The sequence below is a fragment of the Manis pentadactyla genome, chromosome 8 (genome assembly GCF_030020395.1).
Source record: "Manis pentadactyla isolate mManPen7 chromosome 8, mManPen7.hap1, whole genome shotgun sequence".
NCBI lineage: Eukaryota > Metazoa > Chordata > Mammalia > Pholidota > Manidae > Manis > Manis pentadactyla.
Window position 1 is genome coordinate 112190877 of NC_080026.1, and position 27797 is coordinate 112218673.

Sequence of the window (27797 nt, forward strand, 5' to 3'; positions counted from 1 at the left end):
GTAGGCGGATAGTTGCCATGGCAACAGCTGGGCGCGCAGTTGGGCGGAGGGAATATGGCGGTGACGGGCTGGTTGGAGAGTCTGCGGACGGCCGAGAAGACGGCACTACTGCAGGACGGTAATTTGAGCCCCCCACGAGCCCCCTCGTCCTTTTCCCCAGGGTACGGCCCCCGGTGCTGGGCGTCCGGGAAGGGCCTCAGAGCCTGGGACGGCAAAACTGGAAGGGTCACGGCCGGCAGCCAGGCCAGATCCTGCATTTACAGATGAGAAAACTGAGGCCCAGAGAGACGACGTGACTGGAACACGCGTCTCTGGACACCCCCTCGTTTCCTTTACACCGCCTCGCTCCGCTCTGAGTTCTGTTATTAATGCATGGTAATTCCTTTCACATTCATTATGTCGTTTGCTTCTCACCGCTGTCCCAAGAGGCTCATTTTCCACCCCATTTTACAGAAGAGGAAACAAATTCAAGGTTTTAGACCAGCCCCAGCTTCCCCGATTCGATCCTGACCTCGGATCCCATGAACCTCAGTCTAGGTGTTATATTGCTGGAGGCAGCCTGATGTCATAAAAGACGGCGCTAGTTATGCCTCTGCCATTGATTCACCATGGCATCTCCAGTCGTCCCCTTCGTTTGGATCTCAGTTTTCTAATCTGAAAAATGAACTTGATGTCTGAGGTCCTTTCCAGGTGTAATACTTTGTAAATAAACCTTCTCTAAAATGCTGCCTAAAAGAAGTGGGCAGGTTGTATTGGACTCCCGACTTTCTCTCACCTTAGGATTGGCTGGTGTAGGGCCCCCTGTGCTTCAGGGTACCTTCCTGGGCTCACTTGGCAGCCAGAATCAATTAGGTTTGAATTCTTGTAGCTTCTAGGATACCAGCTAAGGACTCACGTCCACAGGCAGAGGCCAATCAGGTAAGCATCAAAATTAAAAATCACCTGTTCATTTGCTTCATTTACACAGCATTTAGGGAGGCTTCTACTATTTTACTTGTTTTTACTATTTTTTTCTTTTGCTATTAAATAACTTGCCAAGATATGTATTAGAGCAGATAGAAAAAGCCATGTTGTTGCGGGAGGTCATAGAGTGATTAGGAAAAAGCCATGTAAATAATAAGTAAGAGGGTGTGTTAAATAGAGGTTGGAATCTTCAATAAAATGCTATGAGAACATATTGGTGGAATTGATCATCTTTTGAAGAAGACCTGACAGAAGAGGTGATGTTTATGGGTTCTAAAGAATTAATAGGTATTTGCTAAGTGGAGAAGAGGGGATGACTATTCTGGAAAGAATGACTCAGGTGTAAAGGCATGGAGGTGTGAAAGTATATGGCTGATTACTAGAGGAATAACAAAACATTTTGTGAGGCTAAAGCATTCACCCAGTCAGTCACAACAACCCCCTACACTGTGTCACATGCCAAGGGCTAGGATACAACCGTGGATAAGAGGTCTCTTAAGGAGCAATGAGGGGAAATGGTGGAAAGTGAAGAGAGAGTGCAGATAAATTGGGGATATAGTGATAGATCTCCTATGCCAAGCTAAAGATTTTAGACATTATCTCAGAGGACAGTATTTTGTCTTTATTGTAAAAAATACATAACAGAATTTATATTTTAACCATTTTTAAGTGTACGGTTCTGTGACATTAACATATTCACATTGTTGTGCAACCATCACCACCATCCATCTCAGAACTTTTTTTCATCTTTGAAACTCTTTACCCATGAAACACTTAACTCCCTATTCCCCCTATCCCTAACCCCTGGCAGCCACCATTCTACTTTCTGTGTTTATGAATTTGGTTACTGTAGAAAACTCATGTAAGTGGACTGTGGACCAAAAAAAGGAAAAGCTATAAAACAATTAGTTGCTTTTAATGGGGTCTTAGGGATTGAATCTGGACAGAGTTGGGAAGAAACCCAAATGTATGCTCGGAAAAAGGGAGAGGGCCGAGGGTTTTTAAAGGCAAAAAGAGGAACTCCAAGGGGCTTACATGAGTTGTTTTGAAACAATTATGATTGACTAAAGCTGCTGTAGCCTACATTTAGCTGTACATAATTGGTTGCTAATACTAATCACTAGGTTTCAAAAGTCAGCTTTGTTGTGAGCAGCAGATGTTTGTCCAGGATGTTTATGGTTTGACAGAATAATCTAACTTCCTTTGGAGAACAGTATCAGAGAAGAGGAAGTACAGAGACCCTGTTTTCCTTAATGCCCCACCACCATTTCAGTTTACTTTCATTGTCAATATTAACTTCATTTTGTCTACATTTTGTATTACTACAAATACATAGAATATTTGCCCTCTTGTGACTGGCTTGTTTCGCTATGCATAATGCCTTCAGGGTTCATCCATGTTGTCTCACATGTCAAAATTTCCTTTTTAAGGCCGAATGATATGCCATTGTATGTATGTACCACATTTTGTTTATCCTTTCACCTGCTGATGGATACTTGGGTTGCTTCCATTTGTTTTCGCCATTGTGAATAATGCTTCTTTGAACATGGATATATGAATACCTGTTTGAGTCCCTGCTTTCACTTCCTTTGATCACATGGCAATGTTTATATGACAATTTCGTTATGTTTTTTTGTTAGTAGAATCACAAAACAATGTTAGATTTTTTTTTCTCCAACCCACATAATAATAATAGTAATAATAAATATAGGGATACAACTTATCAAATCTGTCCTGTAGATTTACTCTGCAGATGTGGAAATGGGCAGGTGGAGTACCCATCCCTCTTTCCCACCAAGAATCATTGCTATTGGCAATGAGAACCCAATACACTAAGTATTTTTCAGAAAGAATTTCTATTCACTGTGAAAATATGAAAAATAAATTAACAGGTCACTCATAATCCTACCATCCAGAGATCATCATAATTCATGTTTTCATACATAAACTTTTGTTTTTTCCATGTATATGCATACATGCATATGTATTTTTTTTACCAAAATACTAAAAAAGTTTAATATCCACATACATATACATATATATATGCAGAATAAATGTTTATTAGAATAAAGTATAGGTAAATATTATGTAAACTTTGGGTAAGGAAGGATATTCTAAGCACAACTTCTGTGTAATAAACACAAAGGAAAAAATGGTCAACTATATAAAAATTAAACCCTTGTTTGGGAGAACCCACTTTAAACAAAGTTAAAAGGCAATCGAAACAATATATACAAAGCTCTATCAGATTATTAAGAAAAAGGTGAATACCCAAATAAAATACGCTAAAGCCTAAAATAGGTAATTCACTAGAAACATGATCCAATAAATCCTTGGAACAGTCTTCAATCTTGCAAATGTTTAAAGCCACACAAATTATCCTACTATGGTTAATACAGCATGGGCTTTTGTCTCAAGCCCAGGTCTGTCATTTCCTAGGTTTATAACCTTGGACAAGTTTCATGACCTTTAAGCCTCAATTTTCCACGTTTATGAAATCAGTTAATGGGGCACATAGGATTATTTGTGATAATTAAATGCAATAAAACATGCAAAGCGCCTGGCCAGTGGTCTGGACTCAAAACTGGACTATAGGGGGAGAATAGGGTCAGGCCAGTCTCCTTAGCTACCTACAGGCAGCGCCTTGTACCCTGCTCCTGACAGGAAAACCCCTTCCAGCCTGTGAGCCATCCAAATGATTGAGGGTGGTGTGATGGTAGGGGCCTGCTGGAAAGCCCTACAAATTTGGAGATGTTTACCCAGAATACAGATTAGGAGTAACCCTAGGGAGCTGTGTCCTAGGTGAGTGAACTGGACCAAAAAAAAAGGCTTGGTAGAGCAGATACAGTTTCAAGTCGGCTAGTGGCACCTTTAGCTGGCTGTGGACCTTAGGGCTCTTGGTCATGTTGGGTACCTGTCTGCTGGGCATTAGTCCTCTGTTATTGTCTCACTGAGGAGCCTATCTGTGTCTACTTATTTATCTGTAAAAATAAGAGGAATTACATAACTACTATTAAGAAAATGCTTGTGATTATACTACATAGGTGGAAGAGTTGGGCTAGAAGCCTCCCTTGGATTCTTCTGTTCTTTCAGTGAAAGATGAATCATGTTCATTCTTTCAATCAATATTTAGTTGAGCTCCTAATATATGCCAGATACTGTGCATGGTGTTAGGGAAACCATAGAGTTGAGGGGTGGGTGGATAAAACCCCTCCTATCTAGTAGAATACACAGGCAGTAATTAAAGGAACACACAAATAGATGTAAAATCATAACTAAGGTAAATGCCCTGAAGAAAACACATGGGGACTAACATTGTGTGGCTATGTGATAGGAATGGCTGAGAGATGTGCAAAAGGCAGAATGATGGCATGGCTAGAAGGGGTGATTGATTAGGAAACCCCATTCAATATCCTGCGTAGGCTTGGTTTTAGGAATGGGGGAGAGAATGATAAATATGAAATCATTCCTGGGGAGACAGATGCTTTTCAAAGTATAGTATGTGATAAGTCCTCCATTGTAGTTATGACTGAAGCACGATGGGAGTACAAACAAACAAGGAAGTGATGAATTTTGCCAAGGTAGCTGAGGGTGGTAGTGTAGGAATACTCCCCAGTGGAAGTGACATTTGAGTGGGATTTTGAAGGGCAAGGAGGAGTTCAACAGATGGGAAGAAGTATGGAGCTATATTGCTGGTAGAGGAAACAGCGGAGCAAAGACACATTCACAGAAACTTCAGAAAGGATGTGAATCTCAGGACATGTCTTAAAGTAATAGTGGGCAAAGGCTGGCAAGGAGTTTGCAGGCAGTTCTGGGAGGGTTTCTTAATACACCCAGGGCCATTGGTATTTCCCAGGTAGATCCCTTGATCTTCAAGGTGCAAGTTAAGAGGAGGCTTGGGGGTAAGGCACTTTCTGCTTTGTGTGTAGGAAGAAGGAAGGTGCACTATTTGTTCCCAGATGGGAAGGAAATGGCCGAAGAATATGATGAGAAGACGGGTGAACTACTTGGTAAGTGACAGGGGCTCCCAGTGAGCCCTGAGGAGCACTTGAGGTGATCTAAGCACAAGTGAACCCTCCTTGCCTGAAGCTTGAGGGAGGAGTCCAGCACCAAATGCAGAGGCTAAGGGAGACTGACTCGATCAAGGCAGGATTGTTCCTGAGAATAATCGGAGGTCGGGGCTGGACACCAGGTGAAGATGGGAGTCTGTTTGACCAGTAAATCCCACCCCACCCCCAAACACATGAGAGAGTGAGTATTCTTCCTCTAAGATCATAAAGGGGGTGTAAAGGAACCACTGGGAACAAACTTTATAGAGGAGGCGGGATTGGAAGTGAGCCTTTTAGGCTGAGTGGTGGTAAGGGTAGGCCCACTGCAGTATTTTTACTTGTTCTTCTGACCTTGCTTCGAAAGTGGCACTATTAAATATGACCCCCATGTTGGAGAATGTCTGAATCAAAAGGAGCAGGGAGTAGAGAAGGTAGTTTTGCCACACTCATTTTCATTCCTTTAGCCCTTTTCCTCTAAGACTAGGCTCATAAATAGGGGCTCCGTCTCGGATTTCTGGGAATTATTTGATTTGTCCATTTTCTGTTCCCAGGTATGCACATCAGCATTAACTGACTTCCTAGAGTGAGGTGGCTGGCTTTTGACCCAGAGCCGGAGACTGTCAGCAGTGGGAGCTGGTCTCTTTATTAAGTTCTACCTGAAATGCTAAGACCAATGATAGAATCATGGGTTGGGTTATTTTCTTGTCATTTTTCTTGACTTTAATTTCTTCCTGTGCCTGATCGACAGGTAGTATTGGCAAGGGAATTTCTTTTTCCCTTTTTCTGACAGCTCATAAATGTCTAGGACTCACAACGCGGATTACACTGGTTTGCATTCCTTTAGTCTCCCATCTTAAAATGTGTGTCCTGCTCATGTTCAGTCACAGAGTAAAGTGTTGATCCCTCCTTATTATGAGCTGCTTGGGTTCCAGTCCCAGTTGGTTTAGTCTGATGCTATGAAAAATCTTGATGTGTTTAGCATATGACACTGATTTGGTGGAAACCAATACAGTAGTAATACCCTCACAATGCATTGTAATTCATAGTGCTCCCAGGGGATGACGGCCTTGTAATGCCTAACAGGGGCAAGCTTATGAAAGCAGACGTCACATGGGCTAACCAACACCATCTTCAGGCCAGAAACTAGCTGCAGCTCCACTCCCAGCCCCATCTCTCCTCTCTACACAGAGCAAATAAAACAGCTATAGCTGCTGCGGCTATAAAAACAAACAAATAAAACCCAGGCCTCTTAGTTGTGTTTGGACATAAAAATAAACTGAAAAACAAGTCCTGGTTACTTCATCTGTAGCATCCCACATTAACCTGTCACTTCTCTTGGCAGGTAAGCAATAGACAGTGGCCTGCAAACTCCTTTTTAAAAGCAAGAATGGAGGTTCGTAGGAGAACATTGGCCAAAGTTTACCTAATAATGACATTAATGCTGTAACTTTTATTGGATACCGTGCTAAGTGCTTTACTTGAATTATCTTATTGAATCGTACTCATAACAGCCTGATGAGGTAGGTACTGTTGTCCCCATTTTACAGTCAGAGAAAACAGAAACTCCAAGAGGTTAAGCCCCTTGCTCAGAATCAGGTAGCTGGTTAGTTTCTGAGCTAGGATTTAGGCCAAGATCTGTCTGATTAAAAGCCTGTGCTTTAATCCACAACAACATACTGTTGGGAGTTGAGAATATTTAACTGTTTTCTTTTCTTCTTACTAAATTCTTCTCTTCCCAGAATGATCTGAGTAGGGGCTGGTGGGATCAGGACAGAGATGGGCAGACAAGAACACCCCACTTGAACCACCAGGCTCTTTGAACAGCTGATCTTTTTCTTAGCCATCTCCAACCATCTCCCCACCCCCACCCCTCTTGCAAAATACCGTTATTAATTTTTAAGTATAAATAATCCCAGGGCCTGATCTGACTTGTATGTGTGCATTCTATGAAGTAAAATGTGGACAGAGTTATTGTGGCCATAAATGAGAATAGTTTCCATTTATCCAGCTAATCATACAAATTTACAATTGGCCAAACTGGTTTCCTGTTAGATAAACCCCAAAAGTAATTTACAGAGGAGGAATTGCCAGTAGTCCATGTGTCTAGGATGGAGTTCTTCCCGTTGGTGTTAATAAGCATAGCAGGGTCATGTTTTTTCCTAGCCTTGTAATGCTGTGCCTTCCCATCCCCCCACAATGAATGCTGTATGTATTCATAGAGGAAAATACTGAAGGGCCCCCAAACAATGATCGGAACATCAAACCAGCCCCAGAAGAGCACAGCGTGTGGGGGGTAGGGGAGCAGAGGCTGAAGGGCTGGCCATCCCCCAGCGATTACATTTGGATTACTGGCTTCATCCGCTTTGGTATTTGACCGCCAGCCTAACCACCCCAGGCTGCATTGGGAGGATATTGAGCACTTTCATCCCCAAGCACTTCACTGGCTTTATAAATGACCCACTTGATTCCCTTCAGCCTCCTCAGGGATGGGACGTGGCAGCTGTTTAATAGCCACATAGCAATGTTGCAGTGTTTTAGGGCAGAAAAGAAGAATCCTACATCCAGTTTAAGCTGCAGGGAGTATTTAGGAAAGGGGAATGTAATTATCCACATTGGAAGTGAGCCAGGGCTGGGAGCTTTGGGGAAAGAGGCCTTTAGGACCTCCGCTTCCCAGCCCACCTGAAGACTGGGGCCTCCTTTCAGCAGGGACATCAGCCTGCTTCCTGCTGATTTAGGAAAAAAGCCCCCAGGCGCTGCCTCCATATATTCCCCATCAGACTCTTTACAGGGTCATTGAAAGTCTCCTTTCCAAGGACTGGCCTTGGCCCAGCCGGGAAGGTATGACAGCATCCCAGGGAGCTGCCTTGCACACACCAGTTTGGGTTTAACATATAATCAAATCAGAGTGACAGCAGGTGGAAAACAGTCTTCTGTTGCCGCAGGAGTTGTCCTTGAGTTTAGAACAAAGACAGGACAAGAAAGACAAGACAAATTGTGTGTTTGCACATGTGCATTCAAGTCTGTGTACATGGGAAAAATAGCAAGGACTTCACCAAAATCATTTGTTGGATCTTATAAGGGAATGAGTAGGAAGACTTTATTTTGCTTTCTACCAAAGAATTTAATCCCAAGATGTTAAAAAAAAAAAAAAAAGGTAAAATAGCCAGAAGGCTGGCTTCCAGTTAAGCAAGGTATTACATGAATATATTTGGATATACTTCTGGTCACAGTCCATTCACTTAAGAGAGGAGAAGAATTTGTGGGGGGAAAAAAGTTGCCTATAAAGCATATTTCCAAGTTTTATTCTCCCTTATTAATTTTCATTATAAACTTGGAAATGTGTTTCTAGGGAGAATTTTTGGCCCTAAGATGTAATAAAATCACACTGCAGAGTTCAGTAGACCTTATAAAAACACATATTCAAGGGGAAGTTCTAATTTTACAGCACACTTTTGTGTTCAGCTTGCATGCCTTACTTAGAGCAGTGAGAGTGTTTGGGTCTGGCGTAGCTGCTCACATGGTCTCAAAGAAACCCATCCTGAGATCAGACTGCAGCGTTCACCCCTCAGCCCAGACAAAGGAGCAAATGGGAACGACTATGACAGAATCGCGGGCACTTTTTGTTGTTCAACTCCTTACAACTGCTTCAGGAAGGCTGCTGGCCTTTAGCAGCACCTGGGCTGCCCAGGCTGGAGGATACCCACTGCAGCAGGGAGGGAAAGGAACTGAGGGGGTTGCAGCTCAGGAAGGTCCCCCTGCAGTGATGAGCTGTGTGACAGCATCACTATGACGTGGCTAAGTGGGTTCAGGTACTATCCACTGAACTAGTTTTTTCACTTAAAATTCCCATAATATATGTTGCTCACTTGGGGGAAAAAAATCTTAGGCAAACATCTGGGTTGTAAAACCAGGTACAATAGAGATGATTACTTGCATTATAAAAAAAGGATGACTCCACACAAAATTCACATTAGATCTTCTATAAATAATGCTTTAAAAATATGTGTGCCTAAATTTTCTTTAAATACAACTTGGGCTATTGTTTCAAGCCAAATACATGTGAAACAAGTGAATTTCTTTATTTGGACTTTCAGAATCATGAGACAAATCTGCCTCAGCTTTCACCCTCTTCATTTTTTCTTTGCACATTTTTAGAGGGGAAAAAGTGCATCTCAACTCAAACTTTTTGGGATCCAAAATTTCCCATTACCAGTAGCTATCCTTTTCCTAATCCTTGCATCTTCCTCTTACGTGAAGTCACATCTGGGGTTTCTGAACTCCTCTTGGCTCCTTTTAGAGCTTTGTTCCAATTCCTTTTGTCTGGGCACCCATGATATGAGCTTTACAAGTTGTCTGATGTTGAAATGCCATATTGAGATTTCAGAGGTTGTGAGGTCCTTGTTCAGATGGACAAAGCCAGTGTAAAGGCCTGTAGCCTTATCTTGTTATCCTTGTAGGCACTTCTTATCCTGTTCCAATTACCTAATGTGCTGTTGATATTTCAGCAGAAAAGAGCAGAGTCCCTTTCTTCCCCATTACCCTGTTGCCTCCTTCTCTCCCCAGTGAGAAAGTGGCGTGTGAAAAGTGCCTTAGGAGCCTTGAGCCAGTGGCAGACTGAGGTGGGAGAGCCAACATTCCCAGGAGGAGGGAGCCTGGGGCTTGAACTCATCCAGGAGAGCAGTGCCAATGTATGTCTATCTGTCCGGTGTCCTTGAGAGGCTGGGGTGGGAGCGGGCTGCTGGCCCTTTAGGGCGGGCACCATGTCATGTTCATATCATCATCTCCAGTGTGCCCAGCTGGACACAGTACTCTAGAAACATTTGCTTGAATGAATACCCAGAGGGTTTTAGCTTGGTTTGGTGAGGGCTTCGGGCCTGGAATGTTACAGGATGGCAGCATCAAACGGGAACTATGGAGAAGAGCTGAGGGTCTCCCAGAGTGCCCCCAAGTAGAGCTTTGTGGAGCAGGTTGCTATCCCTGCCCTACCCCTCTCCAAGAACAGTCCTGAAATTGGATTTGCCTTCTGCAGCCCATCTTCATGCGCAAGGACACCAAGATGAGTTTCCAATGGCGGATTCGAAACCTCCCCTACCCTAAGGATGTCTACAGTGTCTGTGTGGACCAGAAGGAACGCTGCATCACTGTCAGAACAACCAACAAAAAGTAAGTGGCATGGTGGGCACCTGCCTATGAGCAAGTTGGGGGTGATATTTGACTTGGGGTTAGGGCTCAATCTGTTCCCTATACTGGATGGCTAAGAAGCCTCCTCTTGCAGCTCTGAGGGAGAGAGAAGGGCTGTACTAAAGCCCCAGCAGGTGCTGAAAGCTATTGAACAAATGACTCGTCCAGTACCTGGCACATACTGGAGCTCAATAAATATTTGTTGAATGAATGAGGAAATGAAGCAATCACTTGGCCTTTACCTTGTGCTTTTAGGTGATTCTGCTCTAAAGTTATTGTGACCTTGACCTCCCACCTGGACCTAGTCCACGGTGAACTTGGCCTGGTGATACCACTGTCCAACCTGGCAGGGAGCCATGGCCTGGAAGGCATACCTATCTGAGGTGGCAGTTACAGGACTTTACTGGCCTGGGAGCAAGAGACCTGATTCTGCCCTGCACCAAGGACAGGTGGACAGATGCTTTGATCTCTTGGAAGTCTCTTGCATTATGTTTCAAAAGGAGTTTTCAACTTCCCTGTGCTCCTCTCCTTGTCAGCTAGTGGGGAGGCAAAATGTGGGATTGAGAAGACAGAAGGTAGCCAAAATGGAGATGTGACCCAGGGGTACTTCTGGGCTGACCGTTTTTGAAATACATCAATCCCTTTTGGGTTTCTGGAGCTCTGACTGCTTATATGAGAAGAGATGAGCCCTGTAATGAATTGGTCTTGACCAGGGCCATAGGGAGGCAGCAGGGACCCACTCCTGGGAAATAGAGTTGGGGCACTGACGTGGAAGGTTTTGCCCAGCATGCCTCGTGGGGGCCACACTTAGGCCACTGGTGCCCATCCACTGGTTTATGTGCAGTAGAAGGACCAAGCTCTTTGTCCGTCTTCTCAGGTGGTGTGGTGCCAGCCTCCTCTCCCACCTGCCTGAGGTCCATGAGGGCCATAGGGAGGCAGCGTGGCTCTCAGGCTTCCCTGGTACAGCCCTGGGTCTGCCCTCTTGTTATGACCCCAGTACCCTATAACGTTGGCAGGGTTAAAGGGATGGGGAAGGGGTGGAGATGAATGAATTAATTTCAGGATATTGCTGTACATGCAGCCAGCAGCCCCTGCAGTGGGCCTTGCCTATAAATATAAAGTCATAATAATAAGTGTTTGCGTTTATAAAGCACTTTGAAGCCCTCAGATAAAAGGCAGTTTATTCCTGTTATTGTTCTCATCATTAACAGGAGTCAGTGCCTAAAGTGGAATTTAGCAATTTCAGACAACACAGAAATTGCCTTTAGGAAAACAAACTCCATGCTTCAGCAAGCATTCCCTGGCGTAAGAGGCCCTGGGTCCAAACTGAGAACAAAAGTGCTTCTGATAGCACTTGAATCTGCAGCCCAGCAGTTTGTGGAGCTGGCTGCTGCCTCCCGTTTGTCCCCCAGAGGTCACTGTCGAATACAGATATCAGGCAGAAATGTGATTACCAGGGAGTGAGAGAAGAGAGGCTAGCTAGCTCACCAAAAAATTCATCTGCAGGCAGATCCTCTGGGTCCCATCTCCTGCACGTATCCAGCCGTAGGTGGCGCTGTTGGCCAGGAGCTCCATGGCTAGAGGCCCACCCCAGTGCCCAAGGCAGAGGGGAGCCATTTTTGAACTGATAAGTGATGCCAGCTAGGATCAGGGTAGTGCACTGGGAGGTGGCAGGGCTGAGGGTTGGATTCCCACAGAGGGGAGAAGACTGTGTGAGTGCCCATTTCAGAACCCACGCTGAGCCTCTGGTTCTAGTGTCCCAGCCTGGCTCAGCCCAGCCTTTCTCTGTTCCCTGTTCTGGGAGATGAGGAGAGAGGCTACCGAACTCTTAACTGCTCTTTCCTAAGCCTAGTGGCATGTTCATCTCTTCTGTTTGGAGTAGTAATGTGTCCTATAGCTTTACTACCACTAATTAAACAGAACCCAAGGGCTATTCCTTTGAACAGTGTTTAACTTTTTCAGATTTAAAACATCTTGTTTTCTGATCATTACACCATCTGGTGGTGGGCAGAGTACATATTTTTATTTGTATGATATGTTATTGAGTTTGTAAATATATCTATAGCCTGATGTATTTATTCAGCATGATGAACTGACTTCTAAAGGGAAAGTTAATGACAGTCTTGATGCTCAGGCACACTGTGGCATTTCTCTCTGATTTGACTTACTCCTTCACCTAGAGTTTCTGTTCTGGAATATTACTGGTTACTAGTACAAGCCAGAGTTCCTTTGTCCATACCTGCCTTATCCCCGAAGAACAAGGTTAGCCATTTTTCTTGAAGGAATTGATTCCAGTGTATTATGTACTTGGCCTCAGTTATTAGTGAGGAATCAGAGAAGGGAGAAATGCTTTTCCAGTATCCTGGTGTGGCACCGCGTCTGTTCCTGATAAGAGCATTTGTGCAGAAGGAAGGTTTTTAGCCTTAGCTAAGGAGCTGGCAGCTCTAAGTGGAATGAGATAGGGTGCCCAAGTGGGAAGATGATGGCTTAAATCTGGCCTCTGCCACATATTAATTTTATTATTTGGGACAAGGTTTCCTCATCTGGCACAGGAGAACACTCATACCTAGCTCATGGATTGTCCGGGCAGTTTTTGATGGAATTGTATGTACAGGCACCCAGCACCATGGCCAGCCTGAAGCAGTCCTCAACAACTCTTTGGGAAGTGGAACCTGAAGAGATCTTGGCTTATTTGACTTGGGTGATACTAATACTCTGGGAGGTGTTAATAGGCATTGGTAGGAAAAGGATTCTGTGGTTAAGTTCAGGTAACTGGATTAAACAAATTTTTCTGTGGTAGGATTTCCAAGAGTTTTTAGTACATGAATTGCATCGTGACTCTAGAAGGGGGCTGCTGTAGGCAGGGATGACCAGTTTGCCTGGAGCCTTGATGTTTAAGAAAGAAGGAAGATTTGTGTACTGATTTTCTAAAGGCCGACTGGCCAGAGGCTTCTCTGGCCCACTCTGGCCGAGTCTGTGTGCATGGCGCCCTCTGGAGGGGTGTGGGGCATGGCCCATGTGACCCCACAACAGCCAGGTCTCTCTCTCTCTCTCAGGGCCTGGCCTCTTGTGTCTTTCTTAGTCCACTGCAAGGGAGAATGAGTTGGGAAAGGACTGTGAATTGGGAAAGAAAAAAAAATAGAGAGAAATAGGGTATACAGTAGGTCATTTTTGAAATAGCCACAATGAAGGAGCTGCACTTTTGGCACAGGTTGGGAAAAGGTACAGAGTTGGCCTGTTCTAGGCCCTTTGACAGTGACTTAAAGTCCATCTCAGTCAGCTCCTTTATTTGAGGAAGAAATTTTGAGGAAGAAACAGAAGTTAAGTGGCCTTCCCCAGTAGGGCTAGGAGTCCTTCTGAGAAGCATTTACGTCCACATACGTCTTTTGAACACTTTTGACATTCAGAAAAGAAGCACTGTGTGTTAGATAGAGTGCCCACAGCACCTGCAGTGTGGCTGGATCCCAAGGGAGATTACCCCTGTATCTGCCTCATCCTTGGACAGATGAAGGTGGTCTGTTACTTTGAGAAGAGAATGTGGAAAAATGGAGGGAATCACAAGATTTGGGGAATTACCACTTGTAACAAGGGCATCTCCACTTACCTGTTTAGAGACTTGGGCAAGGTGCCTAACTTTTCTGTGTCTGTTTCCTCTTCTGTGAGGTTAATAGAAGTAACCAACCTGAGAGGGTTGTTTTGAGGATTCAATATGTATAGAACAGTGCCTGGTACAGAATAAGCGTTAATAAATGTCACCTATCATTGGCTGAGCCTGAGAACAGTGGAGAGAGATGGGAGTGTGGGGAGTGCTGCATGTCAGCAAAAATCCCAGGAACCACCCCCTGTAAGAGTTGAACTTTTAGCAGAAACACAAGAAGTGCTCCTCAGGCAGGGTATGCCCTTGTTTCTTTTTCATCCTTAAATTCCCAGCCCATAGCTCAAGGCCTGGGACACACACATGTGATGCCTAAGAAGTATTTGCTGCCTCCCTAGGGCTGCCTGAGGCTGAGCATTCTGACTTTCTCAGAAGCACAGTGGGTCACCTCTCTAGTCCAGGTACTGGTGAGAAAGTTAAGTGCAGTTCCTCTCAGGGCAAACCCCAAGGCCAGGGAATGGGGAAGAGAAGGGGGTGGGCTGTGCCCTAAGGGGAGAAAGCAGAAAGCCCATACTGCCTTGAACACTGCCTGTCTGGAGCCTCTGAGAAAGCTTTTTTAACTTCAACCAATAAACTCAATCCATTAGAATAGACTCAAAACAAGCTGAGCCTCCAGACCCACTGTGCCCTCATTCCCCAGCATCCTGGTGAAAGGTGGTGGGAACAGTAAAGGGAATGGGGGGGCAAGCCACTCACCTCAAGTTCCCTTTGATCTTGTCATTGCTGTTGAGGCCAAGCCCTAGGATTCTTTTTCCAATCTCACTGCCCCAGCCTGGAGAATGTGGCTTGACAGTGCCTCTTTGAGGATGTACAGGTGTGTCCCTGTCTCCCCCACCCCTTCCCCAACACACAGCCAGGTAGACAGAAAGGATGTTCCCATGCTGTATGCAGCAAGGCCTTACACAGTCCCTTTCAGTGTAGCTGGGCTGCTGCTTTCCCAGTTCTGCTGCTTGTGTAGATTTGCAGAGATGTTAACACTTCCTAACAAGCCTTTGTGTTCATCTAAGCTCTGCTGTTTAACCTTTGACTCCCCCCTATTATCAGTGTCTGCCACCTTTGCTGGCCAAACCAAAGGCCCCAGGAAGAGCCCTCAGCCTGGGCTAGTTAGGAGGAGGATGAGGCCAGCATTCCACCCTGGTTTGCAGGCAGATGGATCCCTTTCCCTGGGGCAGAGCTTTGGAAAATCAAGCGAACCTGTGGTGCCATTAGGATCTCCCAGCCCCTGCTCCTTTTGAACTGTCAACCTTTAAGTAAACATACTTTACTGGCCATGGGCCGCAGCACCTTGAGGGGGAGAGGAGCCCTGAGAGCCTCTGCCGAACTGAAGGCTTTGGGCAGGGAGAGTGGGGTAGAGCTGCTGCCTTGATGTCCACTCTCTGAGTCCCAGGGCAGCAGGGCTTCTCAAGTGTACGTGGGTAGCTGTCACCACAAGGACAAGACCCCTTTGAAGTATTAAAAGTATCCACAGGCCCCTTGAGTTTGTTTGTACCTGCCTCAGCCTTTCTTCCCAGCGCACATACCCGTGCACAGCAGTGACGCCATGCCCAGGTGACAGGTCTGGCAGCCACTGGCCAGAGTCCCAGCAGGCTACACTGCCACCAAGGAAAATGGGCCTTTTGCTAGAGGTGAGGAGTCCACTCTAAGCACTCTGGTGTAATAAGCACCAGACCAGGACTAAGGAACGGTAACCCTGACTTCACTGACAACTAGTTGTGAAACCAGGCAAGACATTTCACCTCTCTGAGTCCAAGTTTCCTCTTTGGTGAAGGACGTCAAGTTTCCTGCAAAACAAAGTCCAATTACACACATTATGCTGTCTGAGTTTTTGTTTGTTGGTTGGTTTTTTACGAAAACAGATCATTAATCTTTGGACTAGCACCTGCAGATGATAGGGAATGGAGGAGTGGGGTCTCAGGGCCTGCAAAGCAGGCCAGAGCCCCAGAGATCCTGCTTCTGTGATGAGTCACATGGTCTGTCCTCTCAGGGTAGATGTAGTTCCCTCTCTGGCATATACTGTAAGTAGAGTCAAGCTAACAGGACCTTGAAAGACCCCAAAAGAACTAGTTCCAAAAGAGGAAAAAGGTAGCTGAGGCCTTCAGTGGAAGTCCCATGTAAATGGCAACTATTAGTCCCCAGCTTTGGGGCGCCGTAGATGTCCTTCTTCTATCCCTTATTAGTATACATGTCCCATTTTCTTGGGGTACAGAGAAGGCCTGGCTTGCCTGAGCTATTTGTATACTCCAGGAAGCTTCTTCTACGTGACTTTGGGAGTCCCAAGCCTGAAGTATGAGTCACTCTAACCCATGGTCCAATCAAAGAATCATGATTGATCCTGCCTTTCTGCTAAACTGCCGTAGGCCTTTCGTTCTTTTATTTCCAGGACCACTAAGCTCTAAAATCCTGGGGTTCTAACTGGCTTCCCTTCTTCCTCTTTGGCTCTGTGGGAAGGTATGGGAGAATTGTGTAGGAGCTTGGTGGCAGAGGGCCTGATGCCCCATTTTTGGGGTTACCTTGCTGGTATCCCCATGGCCTCTCGATGTCCCCGCAGGTACTACAAGAAGTTCTCCATTCCTGACTTAGACAGATACCAGCTACCTCTGGATGACTCATTGCTGAGCTTTGCTCATGCCAACTGCACCTTGATCATCTCGGTAAGATTCACCCAGACTTCTTGGCCACTGTGTCAGGGAGAGGCACCCTCTGTCCCTGCCCACTTCCCATCCCTTAGGAGTCCACACTTTCAGCGGCAGCCCCTAGGGTGTGCTTGCTAGCAAACAGGCATCTCTATTCAACATGGGCAGAGCAGGGTGGGGGCGCAGGGAGGAGCCTGAGCTTATAAATCACAGCTGGAAGAGAATAGGGAGTGATGGGGAGGGGTGGAAATCACAGCACTGGGATTCTAGCCCAAGGCCTGGTCCTTCCCAGCCATGTGACCTTGAACAAATCATTCAACCCTGTATGCCTCAATTTCCTCATCTTCAAATAAAGGGGATCAGAAAGGGTGTCTGTTTGTATGGAATGAGGAGGGTATGTGACTGAATTATGTCTTCCAACTGGTTCCATTCACAGTACCAGAAGCCAAAGCAGGTCCTGGTGGCTGAGTCAGAGCTGCAGAAGGAGCTGAAGAAGGTAAAGACGGCCCACAGCAGTGATGGGGACTGCAAGACCCAGTAGTGGACCCCTGAGCCTGCACTTCCAGTGTGAAGGGTGGGTGAGGCTTTTCCTTCAGCCTGTGAGACTTTGAGGCATGGGCCTTTCTGGCACAGGGCAGCCTCTTCTCTCCCAGCAGCTATCCAGACTCTGTTAGAACTGGGTTTCAGGACATTCCTAGTCCCCCCATCTCACCTTGGTCTTACCTCCTAAGTAAAGTCATTCTGAGTCACTGTGGGTGGCTTGCCCTCTTATCCACCTCTCTATATGCCTGTCCCAGGGAGGACGCCAGTGACATTCCCTTCTCTATCCCAGGGACCTTCAACATAAAGTCTTCCACATAAAGGGAGGCATGGGCCTGAGACGGAGAAGGGGTTGGAGGAACTCTGACCCTGGTAGGGCAAGGCCAGGCTGCTGCTTGAGCCTGTCTGCATAAACTCAGGAGGACTAGGCTAGAAGGGACCCTGTGCTAGCTTAGTTTGCTGAAGTGGCCCAGAGGCACTCCCTAAGATAAAGGTGGGCAAAGGACAAGTTTTTAAAAATGCAGAAACCTTGGAAATAGCCCAGGATATTAAGACATTGTACATGTAAAGCCAGAATAAGGGTTGTAAGTGCACGGTGGAATAGGGGGGAGCAAGGTCACCAAAGATGGACAGCAATTTATAGTGCCCCCCTCACCCCTGAAGCCCTTCTATGGGCCCCTCTTTGACCCTAGAGATGCTGTCCACCCTACCACCAGGGCCAAAGGGGTGGGTGGGCATGCAAGGTTTTCTGGCAGAAAACTCTTTGTTCTTGGGGACATGGAGTCATTGGGCCATGAGTCTGTTCTTCTCCTTTCTCCAGCATGCCCATCCCCAAGTCTGAATCTGTTGCTCCCTCTCCCTGCCTCCCCTCTCCCCCCAAGGACTCCCCAGCCAGTGAGAAACCAGAGCTGTGAACAGTCACACTTTATTTTTACAAAAATGAATATTGTAGCATGTCTCAACAGCTGGCCTGAGGTCGTGCTGAGTTCCCCTTGTCCTTTCTTGGTTACAAAGTGAGATCAGGCCACAGTGCCCCAAGAGTGAGTCTCCAGCCCCCCAGAGCTTGGTCTTGGAATCCCCCAGGGAATGACTGAGGAGGTGGGGGCCAGTGCCAGCAGGGATACTGGCAGCCTCACCCTTCCTTCCAGGGAAGGGACCAAAAGACTAACTGAAAAGTCTGAAGCGCCTCACTCTGAGCAGTCATAGCTCTGGGAAGGTGCAGGTGGGCGTTTCCAGGCCTGGTTCCCTCACCCTCTCCAAAGCAGCAAGTCCCTTCTCTCCAAATGGTTCCTAGGAGGGACTGCACCTTGGGCGGTGCCGAGCACTGTGGGCACAGGTCTAGGAGCACAGGCCCAGCACAAGAGGAGGCGTAACTGCACCCTCCACAGGAGAGGTCCCTGAGTAGCTGGCTTCCCTGGCCCTCAGGCTGAGGTGGCCGTGTCATGGGTTTTGAAAGTCCAGGACATGGAGGTTGTAAGACAGCGCAGCATAGAGATGTTTGGTGGTGAAGCGCAGGCAGTACACAGGGCTGCTGAGGGGCGCTGACGTGAGTGGAAAGGCCTGCAGGGGGAGGCACGGGAATGGCCAGGACATCCCACGTGGGAGGTGGGAGAGCCCTAACCCAGGATTCCCAGGCTCCGTGCAGTGGGGCAGGTGCCGCAGGAGGCTTCCTCCCATCCTCTCCTGGCACTGGCACATGCACACATAGTAATGAGTCCTGGCACCCTGAGGGTGTGGGGTGGGCGGGACACTTACGTGTAGGCAGGCCCTTTGGCGCCGGTCCCACAGTCGTACTACACCGTAATAGGAGGAACCAGTGGCCAGCAGGTGGTTGCCGTCTGTCTGCAGGCAGTACAGGGTGCTGTCGTGGGGCTCCTCCCACTCCATGACACACTTCCTGTTCAGGAAGAGGACATGCTGGGGAGGCTCGGAGGGGGTCTCCCAAGCCACCCCAGCTTTCCCACCAGGGGTCTTCGGAAGCCATTCTGGCAGGGAGAGAGAAGCCAAATCACTAAATTCTTTAAAAAATAGCAAGTCTTGGTAAAGGTCTCTTTCTCACCAGGCCCCCGAGGCAGATTAATGCCCTCACTTGTCCTCCACATGGTCAGCTATATGCCAGGATTTATGAGGCAGAGAGGTAAGAAAGGCTGGGACAGAAAGCAGAGGGACAGCACCCTGGCCACTCCTGAGGCCCTTATCAGGGCCTGGTTGTTGTGCTCTCCTGGGCCATGGGACCAGGGCAGCCAAGGTGGGGCGGCTAAGCTTGATCTGCCCTTGCAGACTGTTCCCCACTGGCCCCTGACATGGAGTCCCTGTGCCCCCTCCCGTGGGCCCACCATTCATCCTCCCGCCCAGCACCCTCACCGGACACTGGTGCGGAGGTCCCAGTAGCGAACGTAGGTGTCATAGCCACAGGATAGGAGTGTGGAAGGGGTCTCATACATGACATCCAGCACCCCAGCCCCTGGGGGGAAGTCACTGCCCAGGTGTGTCATCAGCTGCCCACTAGGGAGAGAGAAGGCCAGAGGATGAGAAGCCCACACATATTCTTTAACCTTCAAATGGCCTCAGTCCTTAGGGAAATGAAGTTCTTTCCTCATCTAGAATTAGACTCCCTTAGGAAGGGGCCACAGAAAGCTGCCCTGACTCCCACCCATCACCCCTGTCCCTGTCCCTGCCCCTCCCCCAGCTGAAGGCCTCACACCTGCAGGCCCTGCCGCTGGGCCACTCCTCTGCAGGACATGAATGGGCCTAGCCGAAGGGTCGGCGCCCCCCCCCCCCACTCTTGGTTACTTTATACTTCTTGATCCTGCAGGTCATGCAGTTCTGAGCTGCCTGAGTCCAATGCCTTAATTCCCGCCTGTAATCTGGGGCTCAAACCTCATTGGGGATAAAGACCACACAAAGGGAGAAGGAGAGTCCCAAGAGATGTTAAAACAAGTAAACACCTTTGTGTCTGGGAGAGAAATCGCTGAGAAAGCAGCTTAGCGGGCTGGTCCCTGGTGTTCCTGGCCAGGCTGGCCCCCAGCCCGGGGCTAGCACGCCTCTGTGATCACAGCCCCCAGCCTGCGGGGGCTCCAGCTTGCTCCCCCAACCCTCCCCCCTCCCGGTGGCCGAGAGCAGATTACTGAGAAGAACAATTTCTTTGTGACTGTGTAATTCCCTCCGTGACCGCGGCAGTGGACAGACCCTTCGCCCTGATGCCAGACCCCTAGCGACCACTTAGGGGGGCCTTCTGGCCATAGCAACTACCCCTCAACATCAAGTGCAGCAGCTAATCCCTGTGGCTAGGGGATGGGTAGAAGAAGTGAGCTTCAGCACAGTGACTGGGGGGAATAAAGGAGAAGGGGGGTACCCTCCAAGCCTGACCCCTCAGCTTCACCCAAGAGATGCTGGCCTTTCCATGGAAGGACAGGAGAGGCAAGGCCATGGACCCTTTACGCAGACACCCAGGTAAGCAGCCCTGGCATGGGGTGGGGAGGACTTTGTGGTCTCACCAGCCCAGCTTTGGGCCAAGCAGTGTTCACCAAAGGGCTTGAGCAGGAGAGGCTACCAGCCCATGTGAACACAGACCACAGTTCCAGCCCTTCTACGTCCCGCAGCTGCTGACCCTCAACCTCCCTTCTCTTCAGTGGAGCCGTCCTCTTGCTGAAGGCTGAATGCTGAAGGAATAGCAGAGGCAACTGGGAGTACCTTTCTGCCTGTCCTGCCTTTCCCCTCAAGCCCTGGGCAGTGTGGTGGCCCCCAATAGGGAGCACTGTTGCTGTCCAGTGAGGGGTTAGGCCCTATATCAGACCCCTGCCCCCAGCCTCCTTCCCAAGTGTGCTTGGGAAGATGATAAGGCTCTGTGTGTTGGGGGGGCCCTGAGTGGGATCAGGCAGAAAGCCACCTCCCCAGATCAGCGTCTCCGGGAGGTCACTGACCTGGCTCCCAGGAAGGCCTGCCTTCCCGATGGGCCACCAGCCATGATTCTCCCACCCTGGGCAGGCCAGAGCCCGGCAGGGAGGGGTTGATCTCTCACACGTACGTGCGTATGCGTGCAATTGTCCCTCCTGGATTTGGGGGCCCTGCCCCTTCCATTAGGCCTTCAGGAATGACGGAGGAGCTCTTCCCTTTAATCTATAGAAGTAATTTCATGTTTGTCTGTTTGAAATAGAAGATGAAAGGCAGTGGAGTTTTGGGGGTGGGAAGCCCAGCATGGCTCTACCTGCCCACTCCTGGTCCCAGGTTCAGAGGAAAGGAGAGCAGAGCTGGGCAACCATGGGCTGGGCAGGATCAGCAGCATAAGGGCAACATCTAGACCAAGTTACCAACCTCGACCCCTGCCCTGGCATCAGAGCCTTCACTGGAAAGTGCCATGCCACTATGTCTGCAATAAAAAACACAGAACCCTACCCTCTGGGGCAACCCAAGGGCTGGAATGGAGTGGGCACCAGCCTCTGGGGGCTAAGGCAAGTACTGAAAGCTCCCCGTCTGCCAGCCCAGCCTGTCCAGAGGCTAAGGAGCTTCTTTCTGCTGCCCTGTTCTCTGATGTTCTGAAATGACCACACACACTTTAAATGGGCTAATAAAAAGATACAATTTCTTTCACTCTGGGCCCGGGATCCTTGAAGCTCTGTTGTGCAGTGCCCGCGAGGTTAAGTTCAGAGCATAAACTGACACCCCAGGCTCTGGGAAATGGCCCTTCTCTTCAAATAGCGGCCCAGCGGTGCCATAGGAGCCCTGCTGGGGCTTTGATTTGGGAAAACAAACAGAAATGGCACTGTGGGCCCTTCGTGGCCCCCCGCCCCAGGACCAATTTAACTAGAAAACTCTAGCTCAACCACTCTGGTGGAGGGAGTGAGATCGGCTCAACAATAGCCCCAAACTCTGGGAGGGAGGGGGACAAAACAGCCCCTCCTCCTGGGTGCCTTTTCCTACTACAAGTGTGTTCTTGTAAAAACGATTAGATTGCAATTTGTATAACATGGTGACCCCCAAATTCAGACATTTCACCCCCTTTCTCTGGAAAGAATGTCAAGAATGCTTCTCGGCCTCTCACTGTCGGGGCTGTGAGGGGGTGCCGAGCCTTGGCTGTCACACGACTTGTGTGGGAACAGGGCTGCTGCTCAGAGCCCTGGGCCAAGACAGCAGCAAGGGCCAGAACTGTCACTATACAGGGGCAGACAAAAAGTCCGTTGCCTTCCAACTCCTGCGCACAAAGCCTGGGCCTCCAGGACCCACTGAGGGCTGAGGGGCCTCTGCAAGCCTGACTCCAGCAGTTCTCTCCCAACCCAGGGAGAGGTAAAGACAGATGGGGCCGCCCCTGTGAGCCTGATAAATGGGACCAGGCCGGGGAGGGCAGCCTGCAGGAGACCTGTTCCTGAGGCCTGGCTCTGCGTGGCTTCCTGGGGAGCACCCAGCGTACTGGGCAGGAAGAGCAGAGGGCGGCCCCATTCCAGGGCCTCTTGAGGACGGGATCAGGTGAGGGGGTCCGTTTCACCCCACTGCCCAGACAATTCCACTGAAGACATCCCTGGCTGCCACCTGCCAGCCCACATGTAAGAATGCCCGTGGCCCCTGCACCATTTCACAGCTGCTGGGTGCCTGAGGATGCTCCCCGAGGGTCCTGTGAGTGCTCTTCCCTGCATCTGTTTTGGTGAGAGGACCCCCATTTGGCATGTGTGACCCCAAAATGCAACAATGGCTTTTGGGTGAGGGAAAGGATGGAAGGTTGACAAACAGTTCAGCTTCCTACATCTCTGCTCCCAGGGGTGGATGGCCTGAAGGTATAAGCTGGGCTCAACATGGTCACTAAGAGTGGAAGGTTTTTCCTGCCTTCTAACTCCTTCTCTTCCCTTTGATCACAACCACTTACTGAGCTCCTTCTGTATACAAGGCAGTGTGCTTAATAGAAACTGCAGGGAGAATGTGAGGTATGATTTTGAAGGAGACACTGTCCCTGTCTTCAAGGAGTTTTCAATCTAGTGAGGGAGAGAAAGAAGTATGACGTGTACCCAACCAACAATACAAACAGGGACCTCGTGGTTGCCAGAGGGGAGGTGAAAGAAAGTTTTATAGGACAGAGAACCTTTCTGGCTGTGGGTATTGAGCAATTCTTCATAAAGGGCAGGATTGTAAGAGGTAGTGGGGCTGTGGGGGCGGGGCATGGCCAGGTGAAGGCCCAGCAACAGTAAAGGTTCAGAGCACCTGGGCTGTTTTCCCAGTAGTAGACAAATCCAGTTTGGGCAGGATCTGGCTTCCAGACCCTGGTGGGCCTTTGGGTGCACATGGCTCAGCCATGAGCCTTTTAAGCAGGGAGGATTGTCCTAGTCCAGTCCTCTGGAGGGAAGGGCAAGAAAATCAAGGAGGCAGATAGGTGCCAAACAACAGAGAGGCAGAGACCAGGAGAAGCCTGTGGAAGCTTCCCTGCTCCTGCCCTATCAGGTGAGAGGGAAGGGCCCTTCCCAAGCACACGGCCTCTCCCATGCATGTGTGTGCATGTGCACAGCCCCCAGCACCCACCCGTGCACACGTGTTCAGATACAATGGCTCAAAGGCCAAGCAGCCAGGCAGCCCACTTTGTACTGCTAACAAGGGGACCGTAATTACAGGAAGGGGCAGCCGGGCAGATAAAAGGATACAAAATTTCAACATCTGTTGCCATAAAGGGATAAGGAGAAGTGAAACGCAAAGTATCAGTTTGGTGTCAGCAGGCAGAGAGCCAATTTCAAAGAGTTCAGGGGGACAGAGGGGACAAGAAAGAAAAAAGAGAAGGGGGGGGAGAAAGAAAGAAAGAGAAAGAAATTACAGGGTTCCTTAAAGAGGTAAAGAAAAAAGAAAATGAAAAAACCTGTCAGTAATACTTTCAAAGGAGAAGGCAGGTACTTTAAAGAGGGGCAATTCCCTAATCACCCTGACTGAGAGCCAGGCCCCCTGCCCGGGGTGGAGGCAGAGGGCTGCGGCAGAGACAAAGCCACACCTGGGCCGGATGGGCACTACTGGTGCCCTCAGAGTGGCCCAGCTTGCACTCAGCACACCACTGCCTTCTGCAGATGGTCAGAACGGTCTGTAGCCAGGCCCCTCTTGCCATTCCAGAGGCTGGCAGATATGCCCTGATATGCATCTCCCGTGCTCAGTCCAGGTTCCCAATACAAATTCCCAGCCAGAGAGCTATACTAAGCCACACAGCAGCTGACAAGGCAGCACTGAGTGCTCTAACGGTCACTAACCATGGCCACAGGGGTAAGGATCAGGGAGGGCTTCCTGGTGGAAGTGCTCATTATGCTGAAGAATAAGAGTTTCAGTAGGCAGAGAAGTGTAATCCACCTCCCTGAGGCAGCTGGAGCAAAGGCTGAGGGGAAAAAATAGAGGGCACCTGTCAGAATGTGTGAGAAGCCTATCTGCCCTGCCCTCATTGAGCAAGAGAAGACTTAGGGGCTTTAGGATGGAAATGGAGGAGTAATGGGGAACCAGGGATGACTCTGGCCTGAAGGGGAGATAGGATGTGTGCAGGGGCCATGCATATGGTCATACATACAGGCCAGCACAGTGCCTAGCTGAGGACTTGAGCCTGCAATGTACTAGGAGTAGCCGGGCCACCAAGCCACCATTACCCACCCCACCTTCCCTACCCAGGCTGGGAATGGTCCCTAGGCTGGCACAGGGCTGTGGCTAGACCCACTGTGACACCTTCAGGTCTGGGATCCAGGCCTCTCCATCCATTGCCCACTGCCCAGGAGGAAGGATGTATGTGATGTCAGGCCAGCCAGACCCTCTCCCCAGGCCTTCCAGCAGCTGAGAGGTGTGCCACACAGACAGCACCTTCCCTGGTGCCTGGCCAAGGGCTCTGCTCAATGCAGACACAGAACACAAGATGGGCCTTGATTCCTCCAAACCACAGGCTCAGAAACCGGCTTTGACATAGTTCCTCAAGGCCTGATGGGACTACAAGGCTGAGCAAGGGAGACTTCAGTGGTGGGCTGCTGGCGCTGTCAAGATGGAGCCCATGGGGCTGAGGACCAAGCCTGAAGACTATTTACCCTTGGAAGCGGGAACACTCTGGTACCTCCAGGCTGGGCAAAGGACTCCATCTTTCTCTCCACATAATTTAGTCAAGTTAAAAGAAAACCTGTTCTTGGACCCACACATGGTTGCCACCTTCAGGAGCAAAAAAGGAGGAAGGGAGAGGGGAACAGCCAGGCTCCTCTGTCCTCTGGCCCGGGTGCTTCAGCCAGCACCTCCTCGCTCACAGCCTCCAGGCGTCTTAGTGGAATGAAGAGGTGAGGGAGGCACGTGACCTTGAAGGGGGTTCCGGGCACTGAGAAGCAGCACGGGCTGCCTGCGGACAGCATCTGAGTGAGACAGATGGACGAGAGGGTGCTAGTGCCCAGCAGGGCACCTCCACCTCAGAGGTGTGTCCTGGCTCCCACCTTCATCCTGAGGGCAGCCCCTGGAGGGGCGATGCTCAGAGCAAAGCTGCCCCTCCACTTCTTCCCCCTCCAAGTCGTAGCATACACATAAAAGAGAAAATCCTGGCACTCCTCGGGTTTCAGCAGTGACATGTTAAAAGCAAAGAATCCACCCAGCGCCGCACACAGCCCCGCCGCCCAGTCCTGCCAGCAGTGTCGCTCCACCTTCCAGATTGGCCTGTCAGTCAGGCTTTGGTGTTATTGAAAGATCAAACTCTGTCCTGCCTGTTCATTACCTTAATCCTGTTTTCTACATGGCTTTATTATCTGCTTGGGCTTCTCTGGGAAAGAGCTACAGCCAGTCATCTTGTCCACTGCTTCCCTCCCACCAAAAGCAGATGCCTCCGCCAGGGTGTCTTTCCCTCCATCCCCACACTGCTCGGTACCTCAGGCTTCCCTGGAAACAGGAGAGATGTTCAAACAAGGCCTGGCTTCTCTCAGTGGTGAGGAAGGCAATCTGGGGGCAGAGAGGAGGCAATGCCAACTGGTGCCCAGGGCAGCCCTGCCACAGGCAGCTATTGCTTGTCTGGCTCCAGGGAGAATGGCCATAGCTGTCTTGTTCTCGTTCTCAGTTGGGTTCTTTCTGGGGTCTGTAAGGACCCAGTGTCTGGGGTTGTGAAGTCTACAGATTTCATAAGAGAATGCCACTCAAGGAGCTGGTGCCTTGGAACTCCGTCCTGACCATGAGCCCGTGCCCAGGAGCACCCCCGCCATGACAGCCACAGGCAGAGGAGACCACGCCAAGATTATCCAATTTTTGAGATACATCTGGGCCACACTGGGCTACTCAGCCCATGCCCCCGTTTGTCTGTTGTCCTGGGCCCAGGCCAGTGAGGATTCCAAGCACAAGGTCCAACCACAAGATAAATGAAACTGACTTTCAGCAGAAATGCCCATCTTTGTGACTCACAGCCTTACTGTCAAGAGCCTTCTCTATATCATGAGGTCAGCAGGTTCACCTCCCCTTCTACACTCCAAGGGTTTAATGCAGGAGACAAGGGTCGCTGGGGAGGAAGAGTGGGAAGGAGACAGCTTGCAGTGACTGAACACTCCCGAGGTGACAAGCACTGTGTGGGCACTTTTACAAAATAATCTTTTTTCATACTAGTTCTGTTAGGTAGGGATAATTAAATCCCATTTACAAATGTGGAAACTAGGCCCAGAGCTAATCAGCAGCAGAGTCAACTCTGGAGCCCAGGTCCGTCTGACCACACAGTCTGCACTCCCTCTGCAGCTCCTCACAGGCCTCCCCATCACACACCACAGGAAGGGCTCCTGCCCCAGCCCCATCCAGCAGCAAGAAGGTGCCAGAGGGCAGGGAGAGCCATGGGAGCAACTTTCATAGACGGCAGGAAGCCCAATATCCCAGGGGCTCAGAACAAAGGAGCCCCTGGAAGCTTTAGCTGTGCTGGCAACAGTGTGATGTGATGCTCAGCTACATTAACAGAAGTAGAAGATCTAGAATAAAGGAGGTCTTATCATCAGGGGCCACTCATCAATTCACACCTGGTGTGTTCATTACTCCGTTGTGAATGCCCTGTTTCAAGAGGAATCAAACCAGATAAATCAGAGAAACTTTCAGAAGAGAATGGGTCCTGAAACTGTGAGACCAACTCTGTGGGTTAACCCGGACAGCTATTCCTCATTTTCTTTTTCGCTCGCCAAAACCTGGTTCTGTGCCCAGCCCTCTACTGCCCCACTCCCAGCGTGTGTGGGGGAAAGCTGGACTTTAATCTTGAGGTTAACCTTGACTGGTCATTCCATTTCCCTTGCCAAAGTTTGGTTTAGGGACTTTGGGGTTGGTAAAGAGAAGACCCTGCAGGAGCAGGACAAGAGTTTTCAGATATTTACGGGCCTGCCTTCAGAGGACAGGTTTATCTTCTTATCCAAGATCACAGCTCTAGGAAGCAGATCAGCCCTCAATGAAGGGTTGGCATTCTAATTCCACAGGCTATCCAAAGATGTAATGTAGTTTGAGGGAAGTTGTAAGTTTCCTATCCGTGGGTTGGATGACCATCAAGAGAATACTGTAAACCATATTTACTTAAAAACATCTCATGCATTACAAAAACATCTTTTGGAAAGACTGACAGTACAATGGATTCTTCAGGAAAAAAAGTTATGGCTAATACTTCCCTAGGTAGATGGAGAGAAAAGCAGAAGAGGAGCTGGGAAGGCAACTGAGGCAGGAGACAAGCAAGAAGAACACATCCTCACCTGTGCTGCAGTAAATCTCGGCACTGAAGACTGAACACAGGGCCTAAGGCTGGGTGAAGAGTTCTTAGACTGGATGCCAAAAGCATGACTGATAAAAGAAACAGTCAAT

At 49.0% G+C, this 27797-nt stretch overlaps 2 protein-coding genes across 4 annotated transcripts in view; one reads left to right on the forward strand and one right to left on the reverse strand.

The window, feature by feature from the left end:
* On the forward strand, positions 1 to 17252 carry DPCD (deleted in primary ciliary dyskinesia homolog (mouse)). Of its 2 annotated transcripts, XM_036898952.2 has the most exons (6): positions 1 to 118; positions 4893 to 4973; positions 9576 to 9700; positions 10042 to 10175; positions 16397 to 16499; positions 16918 to 17252. In XM_036898952.2, the coding sequence occupies exons 1-6, from the start codon at positions 55 to 57 to the stop codon at positions 17020 to 17022; spliced, it is 612 nt and encodes a 203-aa protein (XP_036754847.2). In that variant the 5' UTR covers positions 1 to 54; the 3' UTR covers positions 17023 to 17252. The 2 variants fall into 2 exon arrangements, with proteins under 2 accessions (XP_036754847.2, XP_057362230.1); XM_057506247.1 differs by lacking the exon at positions 4893 to 4973 and having other exon boundaries at positions 23 to 118.
* Positions 17253 to 17930: 678 nt separating this feature from the next.
* The window catches only part of FBXW4 (F-box and WD repeat domain containing 4), a 76571-nt gene continuing 66704 nt past the window's right edge, over positions 17931 to 27797 (reverse strand). For both annotated transcript variants that reach the window (XM_036898950.2, XM_057506240.1), the window contains exons 7-9: positions 19386 to 19526; positions 18777 to 18918; positions 17931 to 18581 (exon numbers count right to left, since the gene is read on the reverse strand). In XM_036898950.2, coding sequence (XP_036754845.2) covers positions 18462 to 18581; positions 18777 to 18918; positions 19386 to 19526 — 403 coding nt within the window. In that variant the 3' untranslated portion in view covers positions 17931 to 18461. The remainder of the gene's footprint in view (positions 18582 to 18776; positions 18919 to 19385; positions 19527 to 27797) is intronic.

Coding starts and splice junctions, on each gene's coding strand:
- DPCD (XM_036898952.2), top strand. CDS start 55: ATGGCGGTGACGGGCTGGTTGGAGAGTCTGCGGACGGCCGAGAAGACG. Junction 10,176..16,396: donor GTCAGAACAACCAACAAAAA/GTAAGTGGCATG, acceptor ATGTCCCCGCAG/GTACTACAAGAAGTTCTCCA. Junction 16,500..16,917: donor ACTGCACCTTGATCATCTCG/GTAAGATTCACC, acceptor TTCCATTCACAG/TACCAGAAGCCAAAGCAGGT.